This window comes from Lepisma saccharinum, chromosome 1 (assembly GCF_977018435.1).
Source record: "Lepisma saccharinum chromosome 1, izLepSacc3.1, whole genome shotgun sequence".
NCBI lineage: Eukaryota > Metazoa > Arthropoda > Insecta > Zygentoma > Lepismatidae > Lepisma > Lepisma saccharinum.
The window spans coordinates 177830315-177845388 of record NC_139229.1 but is presented as its reverse complement, the minus strand read 5'-3'; the positions used below and the strand labels follow the sequence as shown (position 1 = coordinate 177845388).

Below are 15074 nucleotides of genomic sequence, written 5' to 3'. Positions count from 1 at the left end.
TGGATCTTAAGGGATATTTCTGGCAGGAAAACTATACCCCATGGATTATTGAAGACTTGTGGGACCACAAACAATTGCGATTGGAAGAATTGCTTCTATTATCAGTTTCTTCTATTGTTGTAACACAATACTCACACTTCACTTGTCATATGTTTTCCATGCATATTTCTTGAACAGCACTTTTTAACAAATGAAACTATATTAATATGAATTGCTGGCCATAGATTTATAAACCTGCTTGTCTTATACCCAGGCCACGCTATCTCCTGGTCCCCATTCACAGTGCAAAACAGTTATTTTGACAAAATCCTGTTTTCCTGCTGACTGCTTTGGGGAAGGAGGGATTCTAAGGTTGCCACTTGGGCAGCAGTAAACCTAATTAGCAGTTTGACTACAATTTTCTTTATAAGTAAACCTGACATCAGCAGGTCACTGCCATAAAGGTGGTCCCTGCACTGAGACTTGCTTAGCTGGACTCTAAGGGCTCATTATATTGTTCTAGCATGTCATCGCAAGATACATTAGATCCCATATATGAAAAAATGTTACAGATATAGAGTCATGGACAACTATTTTGCCAGTTAATGCAAATTACAGTATTAATGTCATATTATGAATGGGTTGTTGTATACACAAAACACACCTTATGAAATTTATAGGGTTCTATTTCCCAGGTGATTCCTGGAACTCACTCCTAACTCTTGACAACTAACCTAAGCAAATGCACTTTTAGCCACCCAAAATTTTTTTGTGGTATGTGGCTGCCACTCAGAAAATATTCCATCTCACTGTAATCATTAGGCATCATTAGCATCCCTTGTTGACTCCAATCACTTTGTAATCCTTACAATATTTCATTTAGTAATGCACTTCACTTGTATCTTGAATCTAATTGTTCCTAGGGTAGAAATGCAATGTGGAATGCTAACACCCAGCACAAAAGTACTTATTGCCCATTGAAATAAAATCAAATTCTTCACTGTTTTGTCTGTTTGACAATAGACTTGAGTCCCTGAAAATGAGGAGGTGCGATGTTAGTTCCAGAAATAACTATACTGATAATACAGTGGAACTTCATTACAAGAGTTTAAAAGACAAAGTTTACTAAAAAAATTCCATTGAGCAACAGCCCTTGTAAATCCAAGGTCTGCCAAGCGACTTTTGAGGGATGACATGTGGTTAGTGAATTGAGTCCCATCACTGCTGTTTTCAAACTGAAGCCTTGTCCTCTTTCCTTCAAGTAGCTTCCAATTGACCTCAGAATGTTGTTTGCAACAAAAATTTTGAAGCTTCAGCCGGGGATCAAACCCAGAATGGCCTACACCAAAGGTGGGAGCTCTGAACCATATGTAAACTCCAGAACATTACAAACATTCTACACATATTAAACGTGCTATCACAAATTTGAAAGTAGAATGAGGAACCGTATCCTGTGCCCTAATTCTTCAACTAGAAAGGGATAAATGTTGGCAACCCTATAGAAAGAATAATGATGAAGTCGCAACTTCTGAAAAATCTTTCAATTGAAAGAAGTGAAAGGTAATGGCAAATGAGCTAAGTGTGTTTGGAAAAAACTGAAAAAATTGGAGTGATGTGAAAACACAAAGGTGTGGCAAATCAATTAATCAACAGGAACTAACATGGATCCCGGCCTGCAGTTGAGTTTCCGTAGTTTTGTCTGGAGATAGTCAAAGATAGGAACGTACGGGGACCTGGGGGTGCAGAGCTGGATGGACAAGCGTTGCATGTTGTAGAGCTGCCCCAGGTAGTTCTGTTGCTGCTGAATAAGCCAATGGGTGATGCCATAATTCTGGTGCTCCAGGAAAGAAAGGTGCTCCCAAGTCTGAAACAGATGAAACAGAAAATTAAAATTGAAGCTAAAAAGTAAAATTATACGCTATTTATATAAAAAGAAAAAACTGTTTTGATACAGTACTAATTGATATTTAAAAAGGATATCAGTATAATAATAAAAAAATAATGATAACTTTACCAACAATCTGTGGTGATGCATCCTATGAGGCCTGAAGGCTCCTAATATATTTGTCTACTTAGGGATTTTATTACTTATAATTTAATTAATCAACATTTAATACAAGGAAACTTACATTTTAGGTCTTATGGTAATCACTGAAAATTTCCATCCCTGCCCAGCACTTGATCTTCCCATGCAAGAGACTCATAACCATTTACTTTTGTAAACAATGTGGCTACCTGCAGTTTGTCTTTTCTTATGGTTAAAGAAGGAAATTGACGTATAAAATTAAAATTAAGAGAGAAAAATGTATGGCAATCAGCTCTGGATGCTAAACTTTGGGGGAACTACACCAATAATGTTCGATTCGCATCAAAATTGATTCCAACATATATATAGAATGGCAAAGCACTTTGGGCACTCATTTTGTGTGTGTGTGTGTGTGTCTCTGATCATGCTTCTTTACTAGAAAAAGTAAACATTAACAAGTACTTTGCCAGCCTTCACAGTCGAGAGGTCAGTGTAAAATGCTACGAAGTCATCTCCATTCATGTGATTAACCCAGAGGTAGCAAAGTGATGTAAAATAACCAAAGAGATTAACATGTTGAGTGCCATATGGGTTATATTTAACTAATGCTAGTTTTATGCCTGGGCCCTCATGAAGTGTATTTAATTCAGATCTCTCTTTACCTTGGGAGCCTCATGGTCCACAGGCAACTCACGCTACCATGCTATAACATACACGTTATGTGAAGAATGGCTCCGTGGACAAAATTATGCAGATAGTTTGTGAAAATTTTTAGTGATGCTGTTATTGTCACATTTAATACAAACAAGTGTGGATCAAATGAATAGATGTACATAAACTTTTTCTATTATATTTATTTTTGTCTTTAAATTTCACTTAAATTTGACAAGTAAACAAAAACTATTTCACTCATGAACTGTTTAAATTTTGTGATTGTGCACTTGGCCTTGAATTATTGCTGGCCACTTCCTCGAACATTATCAATATAGCGGCAGAGTCATGTTACAAATAACAAAGGACTAAATGTTCAGAAACATACAAAAACAATGCTCTGAAAAAAAACAATAACAACACTGAGGACAAAAACAATAAGAATGCTTGAAAAAGTCAATAAATATGCTGTGAGCTAGTGGGGTGCCCAGGATTTTGGAAAGCGAGGGGTTATAGGTACTTTTCTATAGTCAGCCCTCATTTTGCCATATTTTCCTGCCTTTAACGTTCTGTTCTTTAGAAATACTGGACCAAAAGGAAGGTTGTGACCCCCTTCCCCTTGGGCATGCCACTGCTGTGAGCCAAATATAACTCACGTGGCATGCAGCATAATAAATGATTCTAGTACCACATGAGTTGCATATGGTTCACGCACATAAAATAAAATAATGAAAAATAGCAATTTTTCATCTAATCGTCAATCGTCATATCTGAGCATAGGCATGCGCATGGAGGGGGCCAGTTGCCCCCCCCCTAATCATGGACGTCCGCAGATTTTTCAACGGAGGGACAAGTAAGGTATTTTACCATGGGGCATATTAACTCGATAATAGTGTTGCCCCCTCAAAAAAACACCACTTGAATTCGAAATTATGGCATTAATGTAAATTACTATGAAATCAAATTATACATGTGAAATATTTACTTTTAGCTTGACATTCGATTTCTAAGGGGGAGGTGTGGCCATCCTTGCTCCCCCTTCCAGATGCCCATGTCACTACATTATTATACTTTCACCTAGAAATTTAATGTAGAGGAATCTAATCGCTGTTATTAAACGATATTATACTCTTAAAGAAAATAAAGTATTTACTCGTACAAGCCGATTAAAGGGGGTGCAGTGGCGCAACAACAGTTGGGCAATGAGCATTGCCCCTCCCCAACCTTGGATGGAAATCTAATTCTAGGGGTGCAGGGGCAAACACTGAGGTAACAACAAGCAAGACTAGTAGAATCTAAGAGTAGCAGGACAAAAGGATAATCAAGATGGATTTAGTTTTCACGTCTTTCTTGCATTATTTCTTCCAGACGGCCAAGAGCACCTGCAGGGTGGCACAAAGGGAACCCCTAGATAGCAAATTTTATACAAATAAAAATACATTTGTTAAAATGGTCTTGCTCGCTTTGCTCCAAGTTCAGGGGGTGGTGGGATTTGTCCCTGGGCGCCGAATGATCTAAATGAAAAAAATTGTAAAAGAGAAAGCCACAGCGCCCCATGAAATTTTTTGCGCCATATTAAATCAATATTGTTTGCAAAACTTTGGATCTAAAAATTTTCTTGCTCCTTTCATTCGCAATTATGTTATTTTCTGTAATGCATTGTAAATTACCAGAGAGAGATGTTATAACTACTAAGTATTTCAGACTCTTCCTCCTAAACAGTTTTGTCTTAAATGCATGAACACAATTGTTTGGAGGAAAAGAAGTGCGGCACATTTCAGAAACAATTTATTTATTTGTATGGTGCCTCTATGTTGGTGCAGTTTGTATATACCCATCAATGCAATGGAACTAAAACAGTGAGATAGAATGAGGTTTTACTTTCCCGACTGAACTTTCATCAAGGCTTTTGCCCCCCCCCCCACCCCTATGTATCTGAGATATATACTTGCATACATATTCTCTTGTAACAATTGGTCAAGGTTTACATTAAAATAAACTTTAAAAAAATGGTTTCTTCATCAGAAGAGAAAAGTTTGATTGTGAATCTTCTTCCTGCAACATGTATCTTAATTTTTATCACAATAGCGAGGGGAAAAAAGGCTGCATATTTTATAGATATCACTGAATATAATATTCTTAAAACGAGAAGGAATTCAGCTTATTGATAACATTCTTTTATCTTGTTCTTACAATGAATCACCCATTTCCCAATATACAGGTAAAGTGGGTGTTCCATTTGATATCAACAAAAGTGTATGTAGTTTTCACATTCCATTTCAGTTTAGTTTAATGAATTTTCCCATGCATTTCACTCAATGCCCTGTATTCACAGGCACCAAAGAAATTCCAAACGAAGTGACGTATTTCCTTTTGTCTATATCCATTTATGCAGATATTAGACGATCTGAGGAAATGAACTGGCATAACGTCCGCACTCACCATCTCCTTCCTGTGAAACACACTGCCTCTGATACACTAACAGATTTCATATAAGTTTTAATGTCCTCAATTTTCCTCTACTTGCCTATTTCTTCTTTCTTTCAACTGTAATATAACTAGGAGGGATTGACATTTTTATTTACAGATGCACTAATGTGCTACAAATGTCAAAATAGCATTAATCAGAGGTGGAAAATAAAAATAAAAAATCCTAGATCATAAATATATAATGATATTGATAAACTAAAGTGCCTTAGTTTATAATTTAAACAGTAAAAGCACCCATTATTAAGCCAAATTCCATTACAAATAGTAACATTTATCCTGAAGATGATCGTGTGGATATTTTTTATTTGTAACAGTCATCTGTGAGAAATGTTATAGAGCAATGCTTGCTGGATGCTAAACTTTAAGCAGCTATTTTGCTTGCACAAGAATCAAGCTCTGCAACTAAAGTTCAACTAACATGCATTTGTGTGTTCAGTTATTCGCTTTGTTTTGCAGTTATGAAGAGAAAATGCAGCAACACTGTGCAAAAGGAGCCTCAGGTTAGTCCTTCAACATCTCCCTCCCTTCTCTCTTGTTCTGGGGTCGTACCTGGAACAGGCTGTTCCCATCAGCCAGCCAGCTTATGATGTTATTTCTATAGGTGTCTGGAGCGTCAACCATGCTTTCAATTAGGGCAGGAGGGGGATCTCTCCAACAGAACAAGCATTCTTGGCAAGGTGCCAAAGAATACCAAGATGGTCTTTTTCTCTTGTGAAAATGACGCCATCAGGATCCCCCCTCCTGCATACTTCCCCTCTCCAAAGAAGCAAAGCATTCATTTCTGGCTCCCCCTCTAGTCTTTCAAGTAATGAAAATGGGTCTGTTGATTTCTTTAGTTGGCCATGTTTGTTTCCTATTAAGAGCTATTTTCTTACTGTATTAATAAATGAGCACGAATGTGATATCGAAAGTAAGGGAAATTATTACTTTCATATTTGAACGTGTTACATAACTTTCTAGTTTTTTGTTGATTTGGTTCATTTCTCTTCGCTTTTTGCCACTTTTGGCCAATAGCGAAGATGAGGAAGAGTGATAATATGATGGAATTGATGAAGGGACACTCACAAAGAACACATGCCCATACGCGTATCTTAGGGGGGACCTGAAGAGCAAAGTAATAAAGGGTAATATTAGTGATTTCGCAAACGCTATTTAGCAAATAATTCTGGACGCTGTTTTTATGGGATGGAAAACTTTTCGAGTCTCTTCCCCAGGTTTGATTCTACCCTCTCAAAATTAGGCCCAGTTTGATTTCCCCCCCCCTCAAAATTAGGTCCCAAGTTACGCCCAGGACAGGATTCATTTCTGGGACCCCTGGCGTCACATCAGTGTGGTACTTGTAGGGGGGGATGAGGGGGAATTCCCTGTGTGTCCCCCTCTCTGCTTGATAAATTTTATCCCTGGGGGGAATGATATTTAGGTGGAAAACAAGAAATTCAATTGCAACATTTTCTGCCAGACAACTAGAAGCTCTAATAGGCGAACACAGATGTGGCCTCAAGCGCTGCTCTATTCCTGGAACTGTTAAACAAGTGGCCAGGGTTGAAGACCACCTCCCCTCTTTCCTTTTCTTTGTCCACAGAATTTGGCAAGAAAATGCCACCCCAATCAATGTGAAAGTTACAAATGTGTTGTCATGCTACTCGAACTTGTCACCACAGAATGTCTGTATTTGTACGAGTGGAAGAATAGTGCATGAAGATAGCCTACATGAAATTTTTGACGTGAGCGCAATAACTCTCTTCGAAGTCATTTTTTAAAGAACAAGTGTGCTTTTTTTTAGAACAATGAACTAGATTTTTTGGTGAAGCTAGACTGTTAGTGGGAAAAGTGAGCATTACAAGTTCCAGACTTTGCAATGGACAGTGTTAAAAATGAAAACAAACATTGGTGAGGTCTTGCCCGGTCCCCCCGGAACTTCCGGTTTAGGCCAGTTCCAGTTGTTTCCAGTACAGATTCACCGGCATACGAAGTAAGAAATGAGCGCTTGTTTTCATCAATTGTGCGACGATAGTCAAGAAAGGTATTTGTTAAAGTTCTACTATGATGGAGTGGACGTCAAAAATCCGTCGGATGATCAATTGCAGAACAGATTATTAAAACAAGACGTGTCTTTGTAGCCGCCAGTTGTATAGCATACTACCACTACGTATCTCATGTACACGCACGACGAACTGAAAACGTACGAAAGTTTAGATATATATTCAATTATTTTGTAGATGGAAAATTGAGGGAAAGATAAATCTATGAAACTAGTGATATTATTATATTATAAAGTATGCTTAAGTGAATCTTTGCCAACAAATCTGCAGAAGTAATGACACATGCAAATGCTAGTAAATATGTGTGCTTTCAACTTCGCCTTTCCGCCTGAGGGATTTAGGGAGAACCTATGATATGGCATGCCACTTTCACTTGCACGAATTTACTTCAAACAACAAGGGAGTTTTCAGCTGAAGCGACAAGCGATATCGAGATTTCGCATGCTGTCTCTAGGCAATCAGTAGAATTCCCCTCCCTCCTCTGGAAATTTGTTAAATACCACACTGCACAACATGCTGTGATAACCAATCCGCCACAGAGGCCGGCTAGGTTCTTGTTGCAACAACACATAACTAGCAGATGCCTAGCGCATCCGGACACGGTTGTAGCTAGAGGGAAGGGAGACTTAAAACTGAGTTAGCAGTTTGACCACCCTGAAAAAAATTACATATCCAACCAGCTGAAGAATTCTGACTATGGTACTGGGTCCAGATGATCCCAACTTACAACCGACCCTCCATCTATTCCACTTTAAGGGCTGATAATATGGAATTAATTAAAGAACACTCACAAAAGGAACAATCTAGGTTTAGTTTCAGACTTTACGATATTGGAATATTCACCTAAACCTGATTTACTTTACCACCCGTTCCTTCAGCCATACCAAGCGGATTGATTACCTATTTGATTATTTATGGACAAGTCATGTATTTTGGATATAACTGCAAAACCAATCAATTGGTGAAAATTGTGAATTTGCTGCAAGATTAGCACATATAATCAGGATAAAATTATGTTTTTCGAGGGCTCGAAGCATAGAAAATAATGCCCAACAAGAAAAAGTGATTAGGGAAAGTTGGGTGAAATGTTGAATATGTTGTTGTTCCACATATTTCAAGACTCGAGACGGGGTCAAGACAAGAACAAGACGAATGCTTGTAAATCGAAACGAGACTGAGAGGAGCATTTACTTGACAGGAAACAGAGACACCTCTATCTCGTCTCGATACTATCCCTAGTGGCGAGATTGTGAGTCGACCAATCAACGCACTCGGCCTATGAAACCAAGCGGCTATTTCGAAAAAGAAGATATGTTAAGTACTATTTCAGAATGTGATACACATTTTTTCCCTGTGGTCATAATCAAATAAACATTGAAATTTACTGAACAACTGATGCAACCTTCTATATTGTACTTAGGTATTGTCCTTACAAAATAGTATCCGAAGTAAGAAAGCGGGAAGTTTATCCTAACATAAATACAGTAAAACCTCGTTAATCCGGATCCAGATAAGCCGGACTTCGCTTAATCCGGACAGGCAAAAGGCAAAAGGCAAAAAAAAAACCAACAGAATTCAAGGTTTTAAATGTGGCTAGAAGTCAACAAGCGCATTCGTCATATTTAGGGTGACCAGACACATATATTCAAAAAGGAGGACACAGGCATAAAAAAGAGGACACTGCAAAAATATTTAGCAAATTTGCCATTACCATTAATTTCATAAATATATAAAATGTGCTTCTTCCAACATATAACAACAATCTATTCCAGCCCTGAATCCCTATTTTAGCAAAAAAATATTGTTCCTGTTTATAATACTTCTTCTCTTTTGCATAGACTAGACTAGTACAACTGTAGGTTGGAATTTATTTTCTGTTGGGTGAGATACCAACTCAACTGTAACTTCTAGATCAGTCACTGTTTTTTTTAGTTCCAGGATTCGAACCAGGGACCTTTTGCATCGTAGCGCTGTGTTCTAACCACTCCGCCACGGATGCTGGCACTTTGGTATTTCATAAATGCAAATATTACTTAATATTCAAATTTCTCATTACGCGTTTCTGTGTCGCGTATGCACGACTCGCAAAGGAACTTCAGTCTGGGACGCGTTGAAGGCTCATTTGGACATAATGATAGTGGTTGAGCTCCCAGGTCCTCAATGAGCATTGCCAGAATACTTATCGCGCCTCAAGTGATATGCTTTACATGTAAAATAGCACCTGGTTGATCGTTACGGGTGGAAGCATTTTTCCAAAAAAGGAGGACATTTATCGATTCTTAAAAAATCCGCCCGGACGCCGGACAGACACCTAAAAAGGAGGAAATGTCGGGATGACTCATTTTGCTCCGTAACGGCTAAGAATACCAGGAGCGTATATTCCAGGCTAGCTAGGCTATCTGCGAAGCTTGAAGCCTAGAAAGTAAAATACTGAAGATAATGGCACTTCTTAAGTTGGCAACCTGATTTCTCAGAAGTTGGCAACCTGATTTCTCAGAAGTTGGCAACCTGATTTCTTAGAAGTCAGCAACCTGACTACCCTTGGAATGGCAACGTGACTTCCTTGAAGACGTCAAAAATGAGCCTATTAGTCTTCTCCCTTCCTCCATAGCCTAGGACCAGGTGTCATAGTGAGCTAGTACATGTCTTAGACAAAGCATACACCACTGAAGAATACGTACATTCAACGTCAATGGGAAAACTTCCCAAAGAAAAGACAGTCAACCACTGATGAAATTGTTCCCTGCGACTTGTATTTAGGCCTATGCCCTTTAAATACACCATAATAAACATGTTTTGTTCCTATAAACTGAGTTTTGATGCACTTTCTACTGTTCTTTTGGTTATTTCAGTTAATCCGGACTTTCGTTAAACCGGTCAACTTATCCCCCACCCATTAGTCCGGATTAACGAGCTTTTACTGTACCGTGAGACTGGTTCAGGCTAGTATTCTGGTATAAATCAGAAGCTCGCGATTTTTGATAAGAGTATGATATATTATAGAATATATCAGCCACATCACTTTGTCTTAACTCTAGCAAACTTCCATTCTTGAGAGTGGATATGTCTAAAGATGGGACCTTTTGCAGAATAAAAAAACGTCATTGATTAAAATGTTACAAGAGTCTCCATATTGGCTACATGGGACCAGAAGCTTCAACACGCAAGGCTAATAAAAAATGTTAAAGTAAAGCTTTCAACACTATTCTACAACGGTTAACATATTGTTCTTTCCTTATGTTATTTTCCTTGTGGAAGTTCCATGCTCATGTCGACCTCCATGGATCAGGATTCGAATCACGGCCTGGGCATTGGTGTTTTGTGAGTGTCCCTTCAGATATTTCATCATATCGTATCGATTAATCAAAAGCGACGGGAAAGAGACGCTAAATAACAAAAATACAAATTTCCATGCTCATAGTGGCGAGCCAAGGTAAGGTTTGCTCGGGAACATGCGATCCAGAAAAAAAAAGTTGGATGTAGGCAGTGAAACGATAGGTTAAATATACGGGAAGTTGAATAGAATTACAAGGCAGGCTATGCTAGGTTTCCAATTGTTGAAGTCGTGTAAGAAGCATTTGGCATTTTCCCTTACAATACGAACGATTTTCCAATATGTAGCAAACACAATATACAGGGTGTTGCAAAATAAAGGTTACTGAACAATGTGCGTTCTGCATACATTGAGTTACTTTTTCATTGCAACACCCTGTATTTATCTTTGTCTTACGATTGGCATGTTTTTGTGTTTCTTCTCTCTGCGTTTTCCAAAATTTTCAAGGAAATTCTGAGAATTTCTTTTGTTGTAAACAGGAATGTAACAGAATCTGTCTGAAACAGATACGAGCCGGGGTTATTGAAAATGGGCGTTTATCTTAAACAATATTGCACACCTCTTTCCTTGCATAGTTTTCCACTGTCTGTGTAGACTGTGTAAACTTAGAAACTAACGTAAAGTTCGTGTACGTACAGAGTTGTGTTTTGAGTTGATATTTTTAAGACCACTTTATGCACAGTAAGGTTAATCGGGACTGGAGCTACAGTTTAAAGTGGGATCCGAACCACTATGTACCTCCACCGGGTATCGAACCCGGGACCCCTTGATTACAAGTGTACGTACAGACAACGCATAGAGACGAACAATTATAGACTATCACTGGATATAACGTGTAACAATGGAAAAATGTAGCTCTCGGTACTTAAGAAGGAAGTGAGCCCCCCCCCCTCTTCCCCTATGATCACATCCCTCACTTTATGAAATTCCTTCGTTGACCTGTATATTAATTCATCTTGACGGATGTGGTAATGCATGTCTGCGGTTTGCCCGAGGCAAGCCGTCAACTGGACAAATAGATTGCGGCGTGCAGTCTCCGGTCGCCGAGCTATGCACTATTTTTTCCCAACTATTTGCCAAGGTCGAGCAAGGAATTGAAGAGAGACCGTTTTAACAGTATAAATATCAACATGAATCCTATTTTTCAATTTTTATATAGAATTTACCCAACTCACGTTTAAACGCCACAGTAGCTAGTTGAAGTCCCAGTTTCAAATTTTACGCATAGAAAGTTTTTAAAAACAAGTTACTATATGTATATCCCCCTCCCTGGTAAAATTTATTCCCAGATAGCATTCATCCTTCCCCCTCTTCACATGCCTGATTTAAAAAAAAAAGAAAAACCTTTCCGTGCCGAGTTAAGCGACAGCATCCAGCGTTTTATGTTTCGCTGCCAAATTTGTTGCCATGGTAACTGCCAGGGCGGATAATTCAGTCATGCAACGTAACATATGGAGAAGAAAAGCCGACGGAAGTGGAACACGCATGCACATTTACGCGCACACATACACATGCATAAAAAAAAGAGGGTGGGGAGAAAAACCACGAAATGAAGCTAATTCAATTCCTTGCGGATACCCCACCCTCTTCCCCCCCCACCACAAACGCGCGTGCACTTTCAGAGCCATCTCTGAAACTAGGCCTTTTCCAAATTTCTTTTCAACCTAGCGAATTCTAGCCACAAAGAAAGGAGCTAGCAAATATCTTGAAAATGTAGCTCTGACGTAAATCTTGTATAAAGTTAAACTAATTCAGCAAGTTTTTCTTTTATTACAAACAGGGGTAACGTAATTTGTAGGAAGCTCATTAAGAATGTAATGAACATTTTAAAGCAATGGTAAGAAATCCTTTAGTGTAGCACCGGTGAAAAAAAAAGCTGTAAGCTTAAGCTGTAGGTACTGGCTGAGGCATAAGTACGAAGTCTTGAGCCTGACCATGAAGGAGGGTGTAAGAAAGGTGAAGCTTTGTGTGTATATCATCATTAACTCTTCATCTGAATATACCGTAATACCATGACCATCAGTTGACTTTCAATTGTTTTGCAAATAGTTGAATAGGCAAAATTGCAACCTGGAATTGTAGATTTCCTGGCGACGTGATTCGAACAAGTGTTTTCGGGTTACCAGCCAGGTTAAATTGGCGTTAGCTTCTAACGTTTCGAGCGCATACATTGCTCTCATCTGAGAGAATTGCCACGCGATCTGTGATCCAAGACCTCCACAGAAAAGGATAAAAACGAATACGATACATGCAGACATATTGGGGACAGAGATATTCAACAGTTAAAGCAAATTGGTAGCTGGATTTAATTTAGGTATAAACAAGCTTGACCGGGCGATCTCGCACTTCAACACACGATGAGATGGCGTGCTGTTAACGACGCAGTGATGGAAGATGGGCGTCGCACTACGAAGTCAATGGCTGATGACTTCAGGATATCCCAGGGATGCATTTAGAACGTCTTCACTATGGTGCTTGCAAGCACAAGGTCTCATCACGTTGGGTCAATAGATAGTCTTCAGTTGATCAAGAGCGACAAAGAATAAAACTGTCCAAACAAAATTTACAGATGTTTGAATCCGATCCAGATGGCATTGTATCACGATTGGTAACTATGGATGAGGCAAGGGTCTACCACTTTCAGCCCAAAGAACAAAGCAACGGAAACGTCCCAGCTCTACGACACCAAAGAACATGACGGTATCCTTCTTCTTGAGTTTGAAAAGTGTTCGGTTGATTGACTTTCTGTACAAGGGTGAAAGTGTAACGAGACTTTTGGGCAAACTAAGGGGTCAATCAAAGGCGGAGAATGCTGAGGAAAGAAGTGTTGCTCCATACCGATAATGAACCAGCTCATGCCTTCCGTATCCATTGACAAAAGTGTGGATTTGAACTTGTTCCACACCTACTTTACTGGCATGATATGGTTGGTTCTGTCTAATTATTATCCTTATTCTAAACAAAAGAAAAGATGGAACCTGATATGCAACAGACAATGACGTCATGGAAGCTGTGGAACTCTTTTTGCACATGCAAGAGGAACCGTTCTATTCAGAACACAGAAACGTCAACTGATGATCAAGTGGTTTATTGTATATTCACCAAGTTCCAGCCCCCCCTCTCCTTCATGGTAAGGATCAAAACTTTTTAGTCACCCTCTTAATGATTCTTATTAACAAAACTAAAAAAAAAATCCATTTGTTTCCTCTGAAAACTCAAATTATTCAATTCGAAAACAGAAAATTTTCTTTTCATTTTGTCAACGGTATTATTATTATTATTTCTCAAAGTTAATTTATATACTCACTTCATGCCCGGACAGACTAAATGGGTAAGAACTTACGGGTCTCCCTTAACGCACAACGCTATAGCAACCTTGCGTTCTGACGTCACCGCGGAATGCTTTCATTGTTAGGCTAAATGCCTAAGTTGCCGAGTTAGCCTTGTTAACATAAATAGTATATTTGCTATGTATTTATGCTAAGGGAACCTAACAATGTAGGCATTCCTCGTATGACGCCAGAACACGAATTTGGTCTACCGTAGTGCAATGTAAACGACACTCTGAACTTGCACTTCAAAATGAGATACGAAACACGGAATTTTGCCGCCACCGGTAATGAAGAACAGGTTTTCTTGATTACAAAACAATAATATTGGCTATAACGTCTCAAGAAGATACATTGTTGTTGTAACTAGACAGCTAAAATATTCAGTTGGTCTGCTACACTTCAGACACTAGTCGACGTAAAAGATAATGCCCCTTTTTTCCTCTTCATAAAAACTGATTTCTTAAAAATTACACTATTTTATTTCAGAAAAGTTTTCATTAATAAGTGCCACAAATATAACACTAGGCAATTAGAATCAAAAATTATCTATTTCCTAGGCATTTGTTGGAGAAATATGTCAACGTGTACATTCCGCCACGTGTCGTGATTGGCTAAGAACGGACTAAGTATTCGAAAGCAAATTTTGCAAGTCCACTTTGTGCCCTGATAGGCTAATCGGGACTGCACCTTCGGTTTAAAGTGGGATCCGAACTTCTGTACAATGTGCCCAGTGCCGGATATACAATCCGCAAAACCCCGCAGTGCGTGGGGGGGGGGGAGGGGGCGGTGGAGACAAATAAGCCTTTAGGGGCCCTCAGCCATTGACATAGTAGAGGGTTCGCGTATGAAACAAATTATACGTAGTTACTCAGGTACAGAAACGAACAGGTAAAGGTAAAGTTTAGAGTATGTGGGGGGTAGGGCCCCACATTTTCGATGTAGGATATCTTGGATGTGATGTGATCAGCACCCCGCTCCGGCCGCCTTTACCCCCCAAGGAGTACCATTTGATTTGAGGCTGGGTGGGTCCTGAACACTCTGCGGGAACAAAGCCGGAAAAATTCCTACCTTAGATCGCCCACTTCAGGTGTCCCGTGTGACAGTCAGGCCAGAATCAAATCAGGCTAGAATTTTACGAGAAATTCAGTGGTGAAGGTTAATTCAACCTATCTCTAATCAGGAATGAATTATGAGTGCATGATTCTAACAAATGTATCATT

At 39.1% G+C, this 15074-nt stretch overlaps 1 protein-coding gene across 6 annotated transcripts in view; it reads right to left on the bottom strand.

The window, feature by feature from the left end:
* The window catches only part of cpo (RNA-binding protein), a 532560-nt gene that overhangs the window by 23357 nt on the left and 494129 nt on the right, over nucleotides 1–15074 (bottom strand). For all 6 annotated transcript variants that reach the window (XR_014443930.1, XM_083143323.1, XM_083143327.1 and 3 more), the window contains one exon: nucleotides 1707–1843. Coding sequence is in view for 5 of the 6 variants with exons in the window: in XM_083143323.1 (XP_082999449.1) it covers nucleotides 1707–1843 (137 nt within the window). In the remaining variant the exon portion in view is untranslated. The remainder of the gene's footprint in view (nucleotides 1–1706; nucleotides 1844–15074) is intronic.